The 16,073-nt window shown below is 42.9% G+C and overlaps 1 protein-coding gene across 5 annotated transcripts in view; it reads left to right on the top strand.

Moving 5' to 3' along the window:
* NTRK2 (neurotrophic receptor tyrosine kinase 2) overlaps positions 1–16,073 on the top strand; it is a 325,021-nt gene that overhangs the window by 70,305 nt on the left and 238,643 nt on the right. For all 5 annotated transcript variants that reach the window (XM_059142001.1, XM_059142000.1, XM_059142002.1 and 2 more), the window contains exon 11: positions 520–619. In XM_059142001.1, coding sequence (XP_058997984.1) covers positions 520–619 — 100 coding nt within the window. The remainder of the gene's footprint in view (positions 1–519; positions 620–16,073) is intronic.

The raw sequence follows: 16,073 nt of genomic DNA, 5'->3' as shown, positions 1-16,073 counted from the left end.
TCACCCACGGGTACCCCTCCTTCTCCCTTCCAGGTGTACTCCAGCTCCGCGGGACTCTGATTTCTAAGAGCATCCATAGCCAACTTAAAAAAAAAAAATCTTTTTATTATGGACAGCTTTCTAAATGCCCAACAGTAGAGAGCATAGCAAAATGAATTCCCTTTATATCTTTCATCAGCTTCAGAAATAATCAGTATTTTATTATTCAAGTTTTGTATATTCTGTCTCCTCTCTCCGGGTGGGTAGGTAGGAGGCTAGATACATGGGGAGAGAGTAATATATCTTTGTGTCTAATTTTTTATAAGCTTCTAACTTACGTGTTCTCATTTGTAAAGCAAGGTTAATATTCAGACTTATGATATTTCATTGTAGAGTTGTTGGGGGGTAAATGAACAGATTGACACAAAGCTCCTAGCATTGCAAGTGGTAAATATGAACCGTCATCCTCATCGTCGTCATCATCTGGATGTAGGGAACTAAGGAGCAAGGTCATGACCACCCTCCTTCCTTTTCTTCTAGGTCTATGCTGTGGTGGTAATTGCATCTGTGGTGGGATTTTGTCTGCTGGTGATGCTGTTTCTGCTGAAGTTGGCAAGACACTCCAAGTTTGGCATGAAAGGTAAGAAGGGTTGTGTTTATTTTACTTCTTATGTGGAATCATTTTTGGCTTCTGACTAATGCTAATTACCACTAAAGAAAGAAGCAGCTAGATTTACGATGACTAGGTTTTAAGGCTGAAAAAAATAGTACCAAGGCTATGATACTACAAATCAAGGCAGAGCAAAAAAATGTTGATTACTCAGCAGTACCCACTTTCCAAGGAGGGTGGTTGTCTCAGAAGACACTGAACTGGTTTCCTGCGTCTCAAGTGACTAATAAGGATATAGGTGAAGAGTGCTTGGGTTTCCCTTTGGCTTCAGAAAGGCAGGCGAGGTGTGGTGGCAACAGGTTAGTTAGGGACACAGGTATTTTGTGCAGAAGGGTCCTTTCTGCTGTGCAGGTGCCTTCCAGACCCTTCCATGGTAGATTTTGTAGTTACTGTTGCTTTTAGAATAAGATTCTCATCTTCTGAGATTTGAACTGCGTTGGGCAGTGAAATCAGAACACCAGCTGTACACTGAAACTTTGTGAATGTGTGTGTGTGTGTGTACGCGCGTGTGTGCATGTGTTAACGGAAAGACTCCCAGTGCTCGGTTAAAAATTGGTGGCCATGTTGCCCAAGAATAGACTAGAGATCTCTTTCAGAGGACTGAAAATTCATTTTAGGGGAGAAAACTTGTTTAAATGTTGTTACATAAATAGCCAAGAGTCTCAGTGATTGAGAAGAATTTGCTATGAAGTTTAAACGTTACGTACTGACTAAGATGCTATTGTTGAGTTTTGTGTGGTCTCTTACAAATAGCCACTAGTTTGGGAAAGCCACAAGGAAGGGTTAGTGGTGGCTTTGCTGAATTGGAGACAAAGTGGTGGGTTTTCTTGATCTGTCTCGTTCATCACAATCATACTCACGTCGCCTACTCACTTGGAAGGGATGTTAATGGAGCAATATGCTGTCCAGTGTACACCAAGCTCTGGGGTGGCGAGGATCTATTTTTGATGTTTTCTCCTCTCTCTCTCTCTGGGTGCCCATGATCGAAATCCCTAAACCTGAAACAAACAGGGAGGTGTAGTGGTAAATTGGGCCTTGTCTGGCCCCCAGATCGGCTCCTGACTTTCTTTTACCTGCCAATTCTTGACATTTCTTTTGGTGGAAGAAAGCTCTCTCATTCTCCAATTATAAATAAGGCCTGGAGGAGAGACTATACTACAGTGATTTTAATTAGTCCTACTACGATGCTGGTTTACGAACATGACTTTGCATCAGCAGCTCCTGGAGGGCTTGTGAAAACACAGGTTTCTGGCCCCGCCCCAAGAGTTGCTGATTTAAAAGGTCTGAGTGGGTCTGATATTTGACATTTCTAACAGTTTCCAAGGGATGCCCATACTATCGTGGCCCAAGTGTTCCTTCAGAATCAGCATTCTATGGGATCAATGTGGGCGAGCACCTTCTGAGTTGACAAGATGGTGGGGGGTGTCACTTCGCAGACGTTTCTGGGCCCAGGTCCGGGCGAGGCTACTGTTCTCGGCTTGTCAGCCACCCACCACGGTGTTTCGTTTTCCTCATTCTGATCAAGTACATTCTTTCCTTAGAGGCACTTGGGGTGGAAGTCCCCAAGCAGGGATTTTACTGGAGAGAGCCAGAGGGTTTCGTTTGAGACCTTCCTGAGGGTTTCGTTTGAGACCTTTCATCGCATGGGCTCTTCAGAGAGAACAATCTGTCTAGGTTCTCCTGGGAGCTGCACAGAAGCTTCCGGAACCCCAGCAGCAATATTTAGGAGCCGCCCCCAACCCAGGTTTGTGTTAGGAAAACAACCTCCAGAATGGTCTGTAAGTGTTCACATGGTCTGTTCGGCGCAGGGAGAGAGGGAATAGAAGGTAGACATTTGTTTCAAGGAAGATTGTATTTCCTGTAAAGACTCCCACACGAAGACTGAAACAGATTTTTATTTGGATAATTTGGGATGATAACCGCGAAAGCACCTACATTTCCCGAACGTGTATAACCTAAGGGGATCCTTAATGAATTGTAGGAAAGAGTTTGCTGAACCCTGTCCCAGAGCCAGTAAATGACTTCCTTCAGGCAGTAGCTACCATATCGTATGTTTCACTCCCTTATTTCCAAACATAAGTAAAGTTGTTTTGAAAAAAATCATTTCGGAGACTCTTGGTTTTGTTTAGAATAGCTTCTTTTTCTGTTTTCCATGCCGTGGTTTGAACACATCGGGCTTGAGCTGAGGTGACAGTTTTACCTGTCAGATGCTGAGTTGATGATTTGGGGGGAAGGGTGGGGGTCTGGAAGACAAGATGAGGGCAAAGGAAACTGCGTAAAAAGTGGTATTTAAACATTAATGGAAGTCATTGTACTTTAAATGCTGTTAGTGCCAGGATCACTGCTGAAAAAGACATATGTAAAAATAGTATTATGTCTCCTGAAATCGCCAGGAAACATGTGAGTGGTGATTTCTCAGTAACAACCATGGGAAATGTGCATGCATGGCCTTGGCTGGGAAATGTGAATAGCCTTGGCGGGGGACCTATGCTCCCTTCTGTGTGATGTGCAAATGAGCTATTCCAAATGTAATCCTTGCCTTCAGAAGCCCCTTCGGGAGATTCTTCCTGCTTGCCTAGTCCCTTGTCCTGGAGACAGGCTGAGCTTGGAAGCGGCAGCTAGCCCACGCACCAAGCATTCGCAGGTTTTCGTCCATCCATGCTTGAGGTTCCAATGCCGACCCTATCATCTCAGTAGCGGCCTGGGATCACACCCATAGTTTAAGACTGTTGATCAGAAGGGCCTTGGGGGGACCAGAAACCTCTTTGAAAAATCACAGTGCAGCTGAACGCAAGTCAACTCCAGCCCTGTGGCTTGACCGAGGACCCAAACATGATTGATGGTGTTGTTTCTGTGCGAAGGGGGTCTCTAAATTCCAAACCTGGGAGTTAAATCTAGATTTTTAGAATACCACTAGTGAGGGGTGGTGTGTGTTCTCTGGAGGTGGGCTTATGTGACTGGAAGCTTCCTAGGATTTGTTCTCTGTTCTGTTAATTCACTGTGAAGGGACCGTCTTACACATGGAGCTTTGGCTGGGAGCTCTGTGAAGACAGGGTTCGTAGAGGTCTCGTTCACCGAGAATTTTCAACTTAAGTCACTTCAGTTTAGTGATTGGAAAACAGTTGGTGTTTGGAGGACAGCCTGCATGTGGATGGTTCAAGAGAGACCAGAGAGCTTTTCTAAGTTTTTAAGGAGCGAGAGACCCTCTCCTCCCCCAATCCCTGCTTTCTTTGATTATTCCGGATAAGTAATGGCCCTAGAGGTCATTTTACTAGATTTTTGCTTAAGATTTCTAAGTTTTCATACAATTGCTATTTCACTTTGGAGGTCCACTTTGGCTTTCTGTTTTACACACAAGCATCGTGGATTTCTGCCTCTCTGCCTGTGAATGTACGGCCTCGGGATATGTGTCTTTGTCAGCTTTGAAACTGGCGCAGGTGCCTGGTGGTGGCTCCCAGCTTGGTGCTAACCTGGAATGTATCTTTCTCTATTGCTTGTTATAGTTTAAGCTTCTTGTTGCCAGTGTTCAGTGGACTGCTGGCCTTTTGTCAACAGAGATGTCAGGAGGTAGAATTTACCCCAGTCTGTTTTTCCACGCTCATTTTCGTGTCTGTACACCACCCTACTTGCTTACTCGGTATCTGGTTACCGTCATCATGGAAGGATATAGGCCTTCTGTTAGTGCTTGGTCATCCGTATAGGGCTTATTTATATGTGCGCTTAAGATAGATGCCTAAGATACATAACAGACTACCACCATCTATGTCTGTATCCGTACCCCATACATAAATGCATAATTTTATCCCTTTTCTCCTCAGGCTGCCTCTGATTGATTTTAATTTTAGTTTCCACTGAAATAGGGCTCCAAGACTTTTCCAGAGCAGCTGTATTGCCAAAAGAACAGGCAACGAGACCTCAGCACGCTCTTGTGTTGTAACCAAGCCTGGTGTTTAGTTCTCACATTACTTCCTGGCTCCCTCTCTTCACAGAAGATGGAGAAGGGCTCAGGACAAGGAAATGGAAGCATCAGGGGGCATGAGGACTGTGGGGCCTTCCAAGAGCGCTCCGCCTCTGGGAGCCCCGCCTGATGGTGTGGATGGTGTGCAGGCTTGGAAAAAATCTAAGGGAGCCAGAAAGGTGGAGGGGTCCTGGCACCCGTCATCCTGATGGAGAGTCCTTGTGACCATCAGCTTTGTGTCACGTGCGTTTCCCGATGGAAGCCCACATAATGTTGTTAATTCCCTGAGAACTGGTGCCTCCTTTGTCCATTGAGAGTAAATATATCTAAGTGACCCGAAGAAGTTCCACAGGAGGAACTAGACTAGGAGGTCCGTTCTCTCATTCAGTGTTGCCAGCCTCCAGATTTCATCGGCAGCCTCCTCTCCTTGCACGTAAACCGCTGATCTGTACTCATTCCTATGACTTGAGCTGTAGAAATTTCCAATTCCTAACTGCCCAGAGAACCGCACTCCCTGAGAAGTCAGAGCCAGGTTTTCTGGACTCCAGATTCAAGGTCCACAGTTTGTTTTTCCTCTTATAAATGGTCTCCTAAATGTCTTTCAACAGCAACCAAAATTTTGGCTATTTCAAAAGAGTCATAAACATATAGTGGGACTGAAGCTAGAGAAGCTGGAGGTTAAAGCCTTTTCTACGAACTGAAAATGAATCTGGAAAGTTGAGAAGGTTGAGTTTGAACAGATATTTGGATCAACTTTTAAAAGAGGGGAAAAATGTGGTCAAAAGCCAGAAGCACAGTTGTAGAAACATCTGTAAGGACAAACTGTTTTCCATATGCACCCCCACTGTTTTTTTATTTAAAGAGAAATAACTTAAAAAAATTATAACAGTAACACATGAATGCGTTCTTGATTTTCACAGTTTCAAGCGGTTTCGAAACATATGGAGCTAAAAGCAGGATTGTTCCTGACCTTCCCTTTTTGCTTCCCTTTCTACTGCTAGGGATAACCTTCTTTAACCATCCAGAATGCATATAGTATGCAGATCATAAAATCCGTAGCTTTACTTACAATCTAGATAATCAAACAGACTCATTTTTGGTTCCATAAAGAAATTGTAATCCCAGGCTTAGGCTACGTCTGCTTTCAGGAGACCATTTGCCCATAGATCTTTCTGCATCGGTACCGGGGTATCTCCTGCATTTGAATTAATAAGTGTTTTGGAGTCGGCTGCTCTCGGGCTCCTTGGGTCTGAAACCTGTCCCTGACCGTGACTCACTATGTGACTTTGAGCAACTTTCTCCTCCTCCCTTGCCTCAGCATTTCCATCTGGAATGGGGCAAGCCTTGTACCCACTTCATCAGGTTGCTAGGAAACATGCTGAGTGTATGTATAGGAAGCACTCAGGAAAGGTCCTGGCATTTAGTTATTATGATAGTTATTACGACAAATTGTGATTTGTTTTCTTCTTTTACTGTTTATGTTGTTAGGGTTTAAAGTTATGGTTAAATGCTTATGCATTTTTTTAAAAGATTTTATTTATTTATTTGACAGAGATCACAAGTAGGCAGAGAAGCAGGCAGACAGAGAGGGGGACGCAGGCTCCCTGCTGAGCTGAGAGCCCGATGTGGGGCTCCATCCCAGGCCCCTGAGATCATGGCGTGAGCTGAAGGCAGAGGCTTAACCCATTGAGCCACCCAGGCGCCCCATATGTTTATGCTTTTACAAAGTTTTCAGAAAAGTGTTTTGAATAACGCCTTCCATATAGATATAGGTACTTGGAATAGATTGCCAAGACAAAAGGGGGTTGTGTATTTTATACATTGATAGATTATCTTGAGGAAACATTTTATCAATTTATATTCTCACAGTAGTATAATAGGGCATCCTTCGTTGATGCTTTTATCCATATCAGATTTTATCAATCTTTTCTATTTTTGCCAATTCAGTTAAAGCGATCCTCTGATTCATAATGAGGTGAAACCCGGTGCCTGAGTGGCTCAGTTGGTTGAGAATCTGACTCTTGATTTCCACTCAGTCCTGGGAATGAGCCCGCTCAGCGGGGACCCTGCGTGGAATTCTTTTCCCTCTGCCCCTCACTCCCCACGTGCTCACGCCCTCTGCTCCCAAATTAATAAATAAAACTTTAGCAAAAGGAGAACAAGGTGAAATGTCTTTATCAGGTGACCAATAAGATGTTCATTTTACCTGTTGATTTGCAGACATACCTTATAAATCATATATGTTCATTTTTTATTGGTTATATATATTGCTCCAATTTTTTCTTTTTTTAGTCTTTACCTTTTTTAAAAAGTGTCTTCTGGAAAACAGCAGATTTATGTTCTTATAAAAGTGAGTCTAGGGGCACCTGGGTGGCTCAGTGGGTTAAGCCGCTGCCTTCGGCTTGGGTCGTGATCTCAGGGTCCTGGGATCGAGTCCCGCATTGGGCTCTCTGCTCAGTGGGGAGCCTGCATCCCTTCCTCTCTCTCTGCCTGCCTCTCTGCCTACTTGTGATCTCTCTCTGTCAAAAAAAAAAAAAAAAAAGTGAGTCTACTCTTCTTTTCTATCTAAGTTTTGCGTCTGGTTTAGGAATGCCCTTCTCTGTGATTGTAAATATAATTCTTAATATTTCTTTCACTAGTTTTATTCTCTGTGTATTAGCTTAGCTCTTTAATCTTACTGAAATTCTTTTTTTTTTCCAAGTTGGTATCAAGTACTCTGCTTTTTCCTTTTTTCCCCCGGAAGTATATAAAGATATTTGAACAAATTTTAGTGTGACACTTTCAGAGAAACCAAGAATATTATTCTATCAGAATCAGAAAGCCCCCTTATAAAACAGAAAAAAATCTTGGAAGGACTTACATTTCACTCTTTTGAAAAGTAAGTAATGAGCTTCGTTGGTTCTCATATAATATATGGGAGTGTAAGCCTCACCAAATAGTAACAGAGAACGTAGGTTTTCACAGGAACCTTTTCCCCCTGCCCTTCCCCCCCAGCTTCTAACTGAGCTCAGAGTATAACGTCACATTCTCTTAGTAGAGAAAAAAAATTTGTTGGTTTTAACAGAATTTTCATATATTTCAGAAAAGACATTCAGTTGAAAGAGTTATGGACAATTTAGCAAATTGGATATTAAAAAAAAAAAAAGAACCCACGCGTTCTTTTTCTGTCATTTGAGGAATGTTATTACCAAACTTTTCCCCATATACATCTGCGATATGAGGATCTGATCTCTGATCACTGTCGCTTCCTTCGGGGGACAGCATTTGGGTTATGTCTGTGAGGGCAGAACATGCTTATTCTTTGTGGCAGATTGAACATGGGTGTAGAACTTTTGGGAACTGTCTCCAGCTGGCAGCAGGCAGCAGCAGCTTTTCTCCCCCTCGGCCCCTGCCCTGACCTTGAACTTCGTAAACTACCTCCCTCACCTGGGCAGCTCCGAGTGCTTCACAGGAGGGCCCAGGTGTGTCTGGGATGGAAAAAGTGCACACAGTTCTGTTTAGACGTATTCTGCACTGCTAGTGTTTTCTGAAAAGATAAAGGAGCCCTTAAGAAATTAGGTTTGGAACTTCAAAGTCAAGAAAAATTGTTCCCCATTCTTAGGTTCTCTAGAAACCCTGTGGTGAACTCACTTTGACTTTTTTTTGTGTGTGTGTGACTGTATATGTATTTATTTATTTATTTTTACATTTTTTTAAATTTATTTTCAGCGTATAAGTATTCATTGTTTTTGCACCACACCCAGTGCTCCATGCAATCCGTGCCCTCCTTAATACCCGCCACCTGGTACCCCAACCTCCCACCCCCCGCCCCTTCAAAACCCTCAGATTATTTTTCAGAGTCCATAGTCTCTCATGGTTTACCTCCCCTTCCAATGTCCCCCAACTCCCTTCTCCTCTCTAACTCCCCATGTCCTCCATGCTATTTGTTATGCTCCACAAATAAGTGAAACCATATGATCATTGACTCTCTCTGCTTGACTTATTTCACTCAGCATAATCTCTTCCAGTCTCGTCCATGTTGCTACAAAAGTTGGGTATTCGTCCTTTCTGATGGAGGCGTAATACTCCATAGTGTATATGGACCACATCTTCCTTATCCATTCATCTGTTGAAGGGCATCTTGGTTCCTTCCACAGTTTGGTGACCGTGGCCATTGCTGCTATAAACATTGGGGTACAGATGGCCCTTCTTTTCACTACATCTGTATCTTTGGGGTAAATACCCAGGAGTGCAATGGCAGGGTCATAGGGAAGTTCTATTTTTAATTTCTTGAGGAATCTCCACACTGTTTTCCAAAGAGGCTGCACCAACTTGCATTCCCACCAACAGTGGAAGAGGGATCCCCTTTCTCCACATCCTCTCCAACACATGTTGTTTCCTGTCTTGCTAATTTTGGCCATTCTAACTGGTGTAAGGTGGTATCTCAATGTGGTTTTAATTTGAATCTCCCTGATGGCTAGTGATGATGAACATTTTTTCATGTGTCTTATAGCCATTTGTAAAATAACTTTTTTTTAAAAGATTTATTTATTCATTTGAGAGGTTGGGGGAGAGGGAGAGGGAGAGGAGAGGGGGGAACCTCCAGCAAGAGCACAGAACCCAACATGGGACTGGATCTTGGGACCCTGAGATCATGACCTGAGCCAAAACCAAGAGTCAGAGGCTTAACCAACTGAGCCACTTAGGTGAACCTCTTACACACAGATCATGGGCAGACTTCGCAAAAGACTTCCCAAATCGGGACAGGGGTGCTCTTCTTCCCCTTAGTTCCATTCCCATTTCTCTTTTTTCTAACCTTTCATTTTTTTTCTGCCTTTCATTTTGTCTTTCCCCGTCTCCTTGCTCCCTAATTTTACATTCTTCTTCTCATTTGGTTTTCTTCCCTCTCATTCCCAGAATCTGATTTTGGTGGACACGCTTTTCAGAATTTACGAAGAGGACAGATAATAGCTTGGCTTAAATTCTAACATATGCTTCGATTTTATCTTCCTTTATTTTGGGCAAAGAGACTGAATGACTCTGGGATTAAATTTAGCTCCAAATCAGCAGAATTGTCCTGTGGCACTTTGAAAGACAGTCTGTTTGAGTACCACACATCCTTCATGTTTGTAAGTTGTTAAATTTTCAGTCTTCAAACCTGGAAGTGTAGAGGAATGTAATATTAGAGTCTCATGAATCAGATGGGCTTGGGTTCATGTCCCAGGTCTGCCACCTGCTAACCATAATTTTGGGGGAAATTTTTAAACTTTCTAAATCTTTGGTTCCTCTTTGGAAAAATATGGAAATAATAGCCATCTCTCAGGGAAATTATAAGAATTAAATTAGTGCTTAATTTAGTGGCGGGCTTATTGAAGTAATTCCGGAAGAGGCAGCGTTTTTGTTTTTTTTTTTTTTCCAGATTTATGAGATAGTAATACATCATTAAGGAAAAGAGCGAGGAGAATCCTGTCTGAATTGATACTAGAGTCTGAATTACAGAAAAAAGGTCTTCTATGTAGACAGTGTATAATAGTGTTTCCAAGCCTATTAGTTGAGTTTATAGAAAAAATTGTAATTACAATGTGTCTCTCTTTTATGGGCATATTTTATGAAAGCAAAGTTGCTGAAACATGTTTCTGTTAAGCCCTTCATTCTTTAAAGGTATGAATTACTGCAAGCTCTTAATTTTATTGTCCATTGAACGATTCACCTGCTTAGAGAAATCTCTTTTATTGATGGATGGATTGGGTATGGAGGTTTTACTAGTTCCTTTTGGGGAGGGGCGTTTACTGTAGGGAAGGGGCAGGAAGGGCAGGTAGGGGTGGGATTCAGAAGAGACCCAGTAACCATTCGCTTAAAACTCAGAAACATGAGCTCATGGAGTCTCTCGTCAAAAGCGCTTCCCCTTTGCACAGAGGAGGTTGCAAGTTAAAGAGATTGGAAACAGTCTCTTTAACAAAAGTATGCTTTTATTTTTTTTTAAGATTTTATTTTTAAGCAATCTCTACATCCAGTGTGGGGCTCAAACGCACAACCCCGAGATCAAGCATTGTATGCTCTTGTGACTGAGCCAGCCAGGCACCCCAAATATAGGCTTTAATTTTTGATGTGCTCACAGCCTGCTAGAGATGAAAAGAGGGGTTTTGGAGAAAATAAGTTCTTCCTCATACTGTCGATTGTCATCCACGTTATTATATCCATAGACCAAGACAGTGAATTTCCTGTGAGAGAAGCCAAGGCAGAAGCAGACAGATGACAGTGGGAGGTCTTCGATTTCCTCAAGGCATCAGCAAAAGTAGAAGTCACTGGCTTCTTCTGTGAGCATCTGGGAGTGTTAGTGGTCTGAGGACAGAGAGAATGAGAGGGAGGGAGGGAGCGGGGGAGACAGAGAGAGAGAGAGAGACATCTTCATTCTAACTTTTTAAGTCTTTAGAACCAAGAGATTAGTATTCTGAATTGAAGGCAGAAGTGTCATCTCCACCCCACGTAGTGACAGTGGAAGGCAGGAAGGGGACATGAGTTCAGGAGTGGGGAGATCTGGGAATGAGGTGGTATTTCTGTGTGCACAAGTGGTTGTCCACTTTCGTAGTCCCGCCGAGGGTCCCACCTGAGGACAGTCCACCGCCGAGCTGAGCTTTTCCTCTGAGAGGAAACTGTGTGAGGACCAGAAATAACAGTGCAGGACTGAAGGGCATCTGAGGGTTCTCTCCAGCTTCAGTATCTACCATCCTGTTACACAACCATTCAGAACAATCACACACTCACTAGAAGAGTCTGCTGTGTACTTCTGATGATATCCTTTATTGTTTTAGTGTGTAATGAGATAGTCTTTCATTCTCCACTGTGGAACCACATTCTCCTTACTATTAACATAGGAAACATCATGTCTGTGTGGCAAGTTTGGACAATTCCAGAACATTCAGTGTTCGTTCCATCAGATCAGGGTATCTCACAGGGGTCTCTCGGCTCCATTTCCTCAGGTCGCATTTCAGTTTTCAGGTGATGGTGCGGTGTGTGGGATCGTGTGGATTAAATCCTCAGGGGTCATGACATGCCACTGTGTGGAGGGGCTGTATCTGTGGCCATGGGTGGTTCATTTCTTTTTCATGTTGGTGGCTGCTGTGTTGCTCACCTTTCCACTTGGCCTCAGCCACCAAATTCAGGCCAGTCACAGATACACCACCTTGTGTCCCAACCAGGTTCTGTCAGCTTCACACACGTCTCCACAGGGACATCCTTAGAGGTTTGGGACCAAGAAATTCCATAAAAATGGCCCCTGCTCTATCTCCCTAGACACACTGTGGTTTCCCTCATTAATTACTCGTGCCATTATAGGCTTGGGATTGCTCTGGCTTCTTAACCACTTTTTTTTAAGGTCTTCCCAGAAAGATGAATTCAGGCTTATTCATTTTTTGAATCTCCAACCCTGACTAAAGACTCTATGGTTCTGCCAACCCCCATATTTTATGAGGGCACAGGTTACGGGGCTCCTCTTACCTGCAGCTGACTTGCTGGGCTCCCCTCTGACTCCCTGCTTTTCTATGGGGACAGAAAGAATACGACATGTTCTTTCCTGATCCATCTTCTTCCAAATCATTTCTGCCAGGTATGTGGATCTTGTGTTTCTCACCAGCTTTTTATGATGACATTTTCAACATGAAGAAAATTTGAAAGAATATTATAGTGAACATCTGCATAGTCTACATTAGGATTCACCCTCTGTTTCACATTTTGCTGTTTGAAAATAAGTTGCCCGGGGTGCTTGGGTGGCTCAGTCATTAAGCATCTGCCTTTGACTCAGGTCATGATCCCAGGGTCCTGGGATTGAGCCCTGCATTGGGCTCCCTGCTCAGCAGGAAGCCTGCTTCTCCTACTCCCCCTGCTTGTGTTTCCTCTCTTGCTGTCTCTCTCTGTCAAATAAATAAATAAAATCTTAAAAAGAAAAGAAGTTACCCATATCATGTCACTTCATACCTCAAATTCCCAGCATATTTCTCCTAAAACTAAAGACACAGTATCTCTTAAAAGCAAAACCTGATACCGATGTCATTGCACCCAAGAAAGTTAGAACAGCTCTGTAGTAACAGAGAACACCTAGTCCATCTTCAGATCCCCCCGGTGATTTGACAATGCCTCTTACAGCTTGCATTTCTTTCTTTTATTTTAATTTAAAATTCAATTAGCCAACATCTAGTGTATCATTAGTTTCTGCTGTAGTGTTCAGAGATTTACCTATTGCATATAGCACCCAGTGCTCAGACAGCTTCCGTTTCAACCCGAGATCAGCTCAGAGCTCATGCATTGTATGTGGTGACTGTGCTGCTTTGGTTCTTTGGTTCCTTTCAGTCTAGAATGCTACCTTCATTTTTTTTCCCCTCTTGACATTGACTTTTTGAAGGTACCAGCCAGTTGTCCTGTAGGATGTCCTTCATTCTGGCAGTGTAAGTGACTTTTTTATTTTTCAGTATTCTTTTTTTTTTTAAGGTTTTATTTATTTATTTGAGAAAGAGAGCACGAGAGCACAAAAAAGGGGTGCTCCAGGGGGAGAGGGAGAGGCAGGCTTCCTGCTGAGCAGCGAGCCAGATACGGGGCTCCAACGCAGGACCCCGGGATCATGAACTTGAGCCAAAGGCAGACACTTAACTGACTGAGCCACCCACACGCCCCCTTTTGTGGGATTCTTTCACCTGTCATTTATCCCCTGTATTTCCTTGAAGTGGAACTTATTTCTAAAGGCTCAGTTAGGTCAGGTGTAAGTGAAATGTTGGGATGAAGTCAGGTGTAAGTGAAATGTAAGGGAAGAAGACATCATAGATGCTGTGAACTTACATTGTATCTCATTTAGAAGCACATAATGTCGGGTTGTTACACTATGAGCATAAGTTGGATTGCTTTTTAAGGAAGGTCACGACCAGATCTTTTCTTTACAAATTTAAGTTTCCCTTGGAATCGGTAAGTAACTTGTGGAGTGCTAGTTAGGCATCTAGCAAATATCCTCTTCCCTAAAATTTGAACTTACTGAGCATGGTATCTAGCTCTGGTCCTTTTCTGAAATAGTTACTTAATTCCTAAGGGTTGCAGAATGGTGTTTTTTAAATTCAGTACTTTTATACATCCTGGCTTCCACTTGGGGGACAGGGAGCATTCTGGCCTTGACCAAAGATTTCAACTTTTTAATTTTAGTTCTACCTAAATAACTCTCCCTTGAGGCATTGGCTGATGTCCTGCTGCCTACACTGGGGAAGTGTCATGGGGTTATAGAAGACTCATTGTCCTAGTATATAAAAAATATTATTTTATTTTATAAAATATAATTTATTTTCTGTTTCTCAAAGTCACTGAGAAAGATATTATAGGACTATTTCTATTTTTCTTTATCACAATGATTAAATATTAACTAGGTATTAGTAACAATTGCTTTAGGATTCCCTCTTGCATTTGTGTGGTGGTTGGTAGAAATAAAAATAGAAAACCGGGAGCGGACTTAGGAGTCATCCAAAGCCTTTGTTACAGAGGTGAGGACATTGGGCCCAGGGAGCTTAAGCCGCTTGCCTGAGGGTAGACACATAGCTGGTCTGTGGCTGACCCAGGGCTGTAAGCCAAGCCTTGTGACTCCAGCTTTGATGTTTTATGCTGTGAAACTAAGAAACATTATGAAGATAAATAACACTTATTTCCATGCCAAAGTCACTGCTTTCATGCTAGTTTGTATCCCCATTGGAAGTGCCTAGCCTGTGTTTCCACTGGTAGCCATTGCCCCTGGATGATACTGTGTTTCTCCAAGCTGGGGACATATATGATCAGTGATAATGAGATGGCTTTAGCAGATACTCAGGGGCGAACATCTTTCATTTTGATGGTTCTGTATTTATTTTACTATTTTTAAAAGAAAATATCCCTAGTGGCTCCCATCCTCGATTCCATGAAATTATTGTCTAAGATAAGGCTTAAACTAAAAACATGAAATAAAGAAAAAATATTAGGTAAATAATTTAAATTTAAATTTTAAGAGTGTTTGAATAGGACTCTCCTCAGGCTCTGGGAATTTAATACTAAACAGAACAAAGTTTCTGCCTCATGGAGCTTAAACTCTACTGGAGGGAAGATAAGACAGAGAAAGAAATGTACAAGTAGTGACAAATGCCACGAGTAAAGGACAGGAGGTAAGAGGAGGATGACAGATTCGCTGTTCATAAACAGTTAGGACAGGCCTATCTACTAAGATGACATTCAAGCCAAGAGTCAGGGCAGTGAGGAGGTGAACATGCTGATGCCCCAGGGAACAGCTTTCCAGGCAGAGGGAACAGCCAGTGCAAGAGCGAGGGAGCTGGAGGTGAGCTCTGCACATTGAAGGAGCCGCAGAGGTCAGTGTAGCTGGAAACAGTGAGGGTGGAGAGCAGTGGGAGAGACCAGAAGGGGGCAGAAATGAGCTCATGTACGGACTTCCAGGCCTTTATGGGGCTTTTGTCTGAAACGGGGTCTTGGTGCAGGTGGTACTTGGGTAGGGCATACGTGTGCAAGTGTGTGTAAAGAACGCTGCTGGGGGCAGTGGTGATATATTCATATGATGCATTCATTTCTGGCAACAAAAGATGACTTGGGGAAGGTGTTGCTGAGTAGGGTAGGGAAGAGACGAGACGCTCATGATCTAAGCTAGTGCAGAAAATTTCACGGCAGGTTCATGAACAACTTCAGGAGTATGATAGCACCCCCGCCTCCACTCTCCCGCTTTCTCAATATTCATACACAAATGCACACACACACACACACACACCTAGAGGAGGTTTTGTAAAAAGTTTGTTAGTTCTCTGCATTCCCCGGCATTATGCTGTCATGAAAAAACGTGGTTGGCAATCACGTGATTCTGGCCAGTTGTGACCAGAAGCAGGTAGGACCTAGGCTTTGGGTTGTGTCTTGAGTTTTCCTTCTGACCCTTCTCACTGAATTCACTCTGATTCCTCGCACGCAGCTGAGTTCCCTCCAAGAACAGGGGTCTTACAGTTACTTTCACGGCTGAAACAATTTGAGTCAAATTCCCTCCTTTTGAAATCTCTGTTGCTATTGGGAGAAAAACACCACTGTCTAAAAACTCAAATGATACATTTTTGGAGTGAGCAGAGGCATTGTGAGAATCCCTCTGTTTTCCTTCATTATGGTGATTAAACATTAAGGAGAACCCAAGTTCTCTGCATGTGTGCCTTTCAGCTTGAGAGGCAAGGCTTAGAACTTAAGATCAGGCTGGAAGTTTCAAAGTTGTGCATTTCCAGAGAGGCAGAGAGCACTTGATTTTCCTGCTTATTGTCCTCTCAACAAATTACTAATAGCACTTTGCCACCTTGTGTACTGGATCAGTCTTTTTTTGAATCACCATGGGGTGTTGGGGTTCTATGGGCAAAAAATCCAGAGCCCCTTAAATGCATTTTTCTTTTTTGATACTTCAAACCTCATTCCTTATTTAGGAAGTATTTGATTGACTGCTACCTTTGG

Source organism: Mustela lutreola, chromosome 12 (assembly GCF_030435805.1).
Source record: "Mustela lutreola isolate mMusLut2 chromosome 12, mMusLut2.pri, whole genome shotgun sequence".
NCBI classification, from domain to species: Eukaryota; Metazoa; Chordata; class Mammalia; order Carnivora; family Mustelidae; genus Mustela; species Mustela lutreola.
Note: the sequence above shows the minus strand (reverse complement) of the source record. Positions and strands in the feature narration are given on the sequence as shown.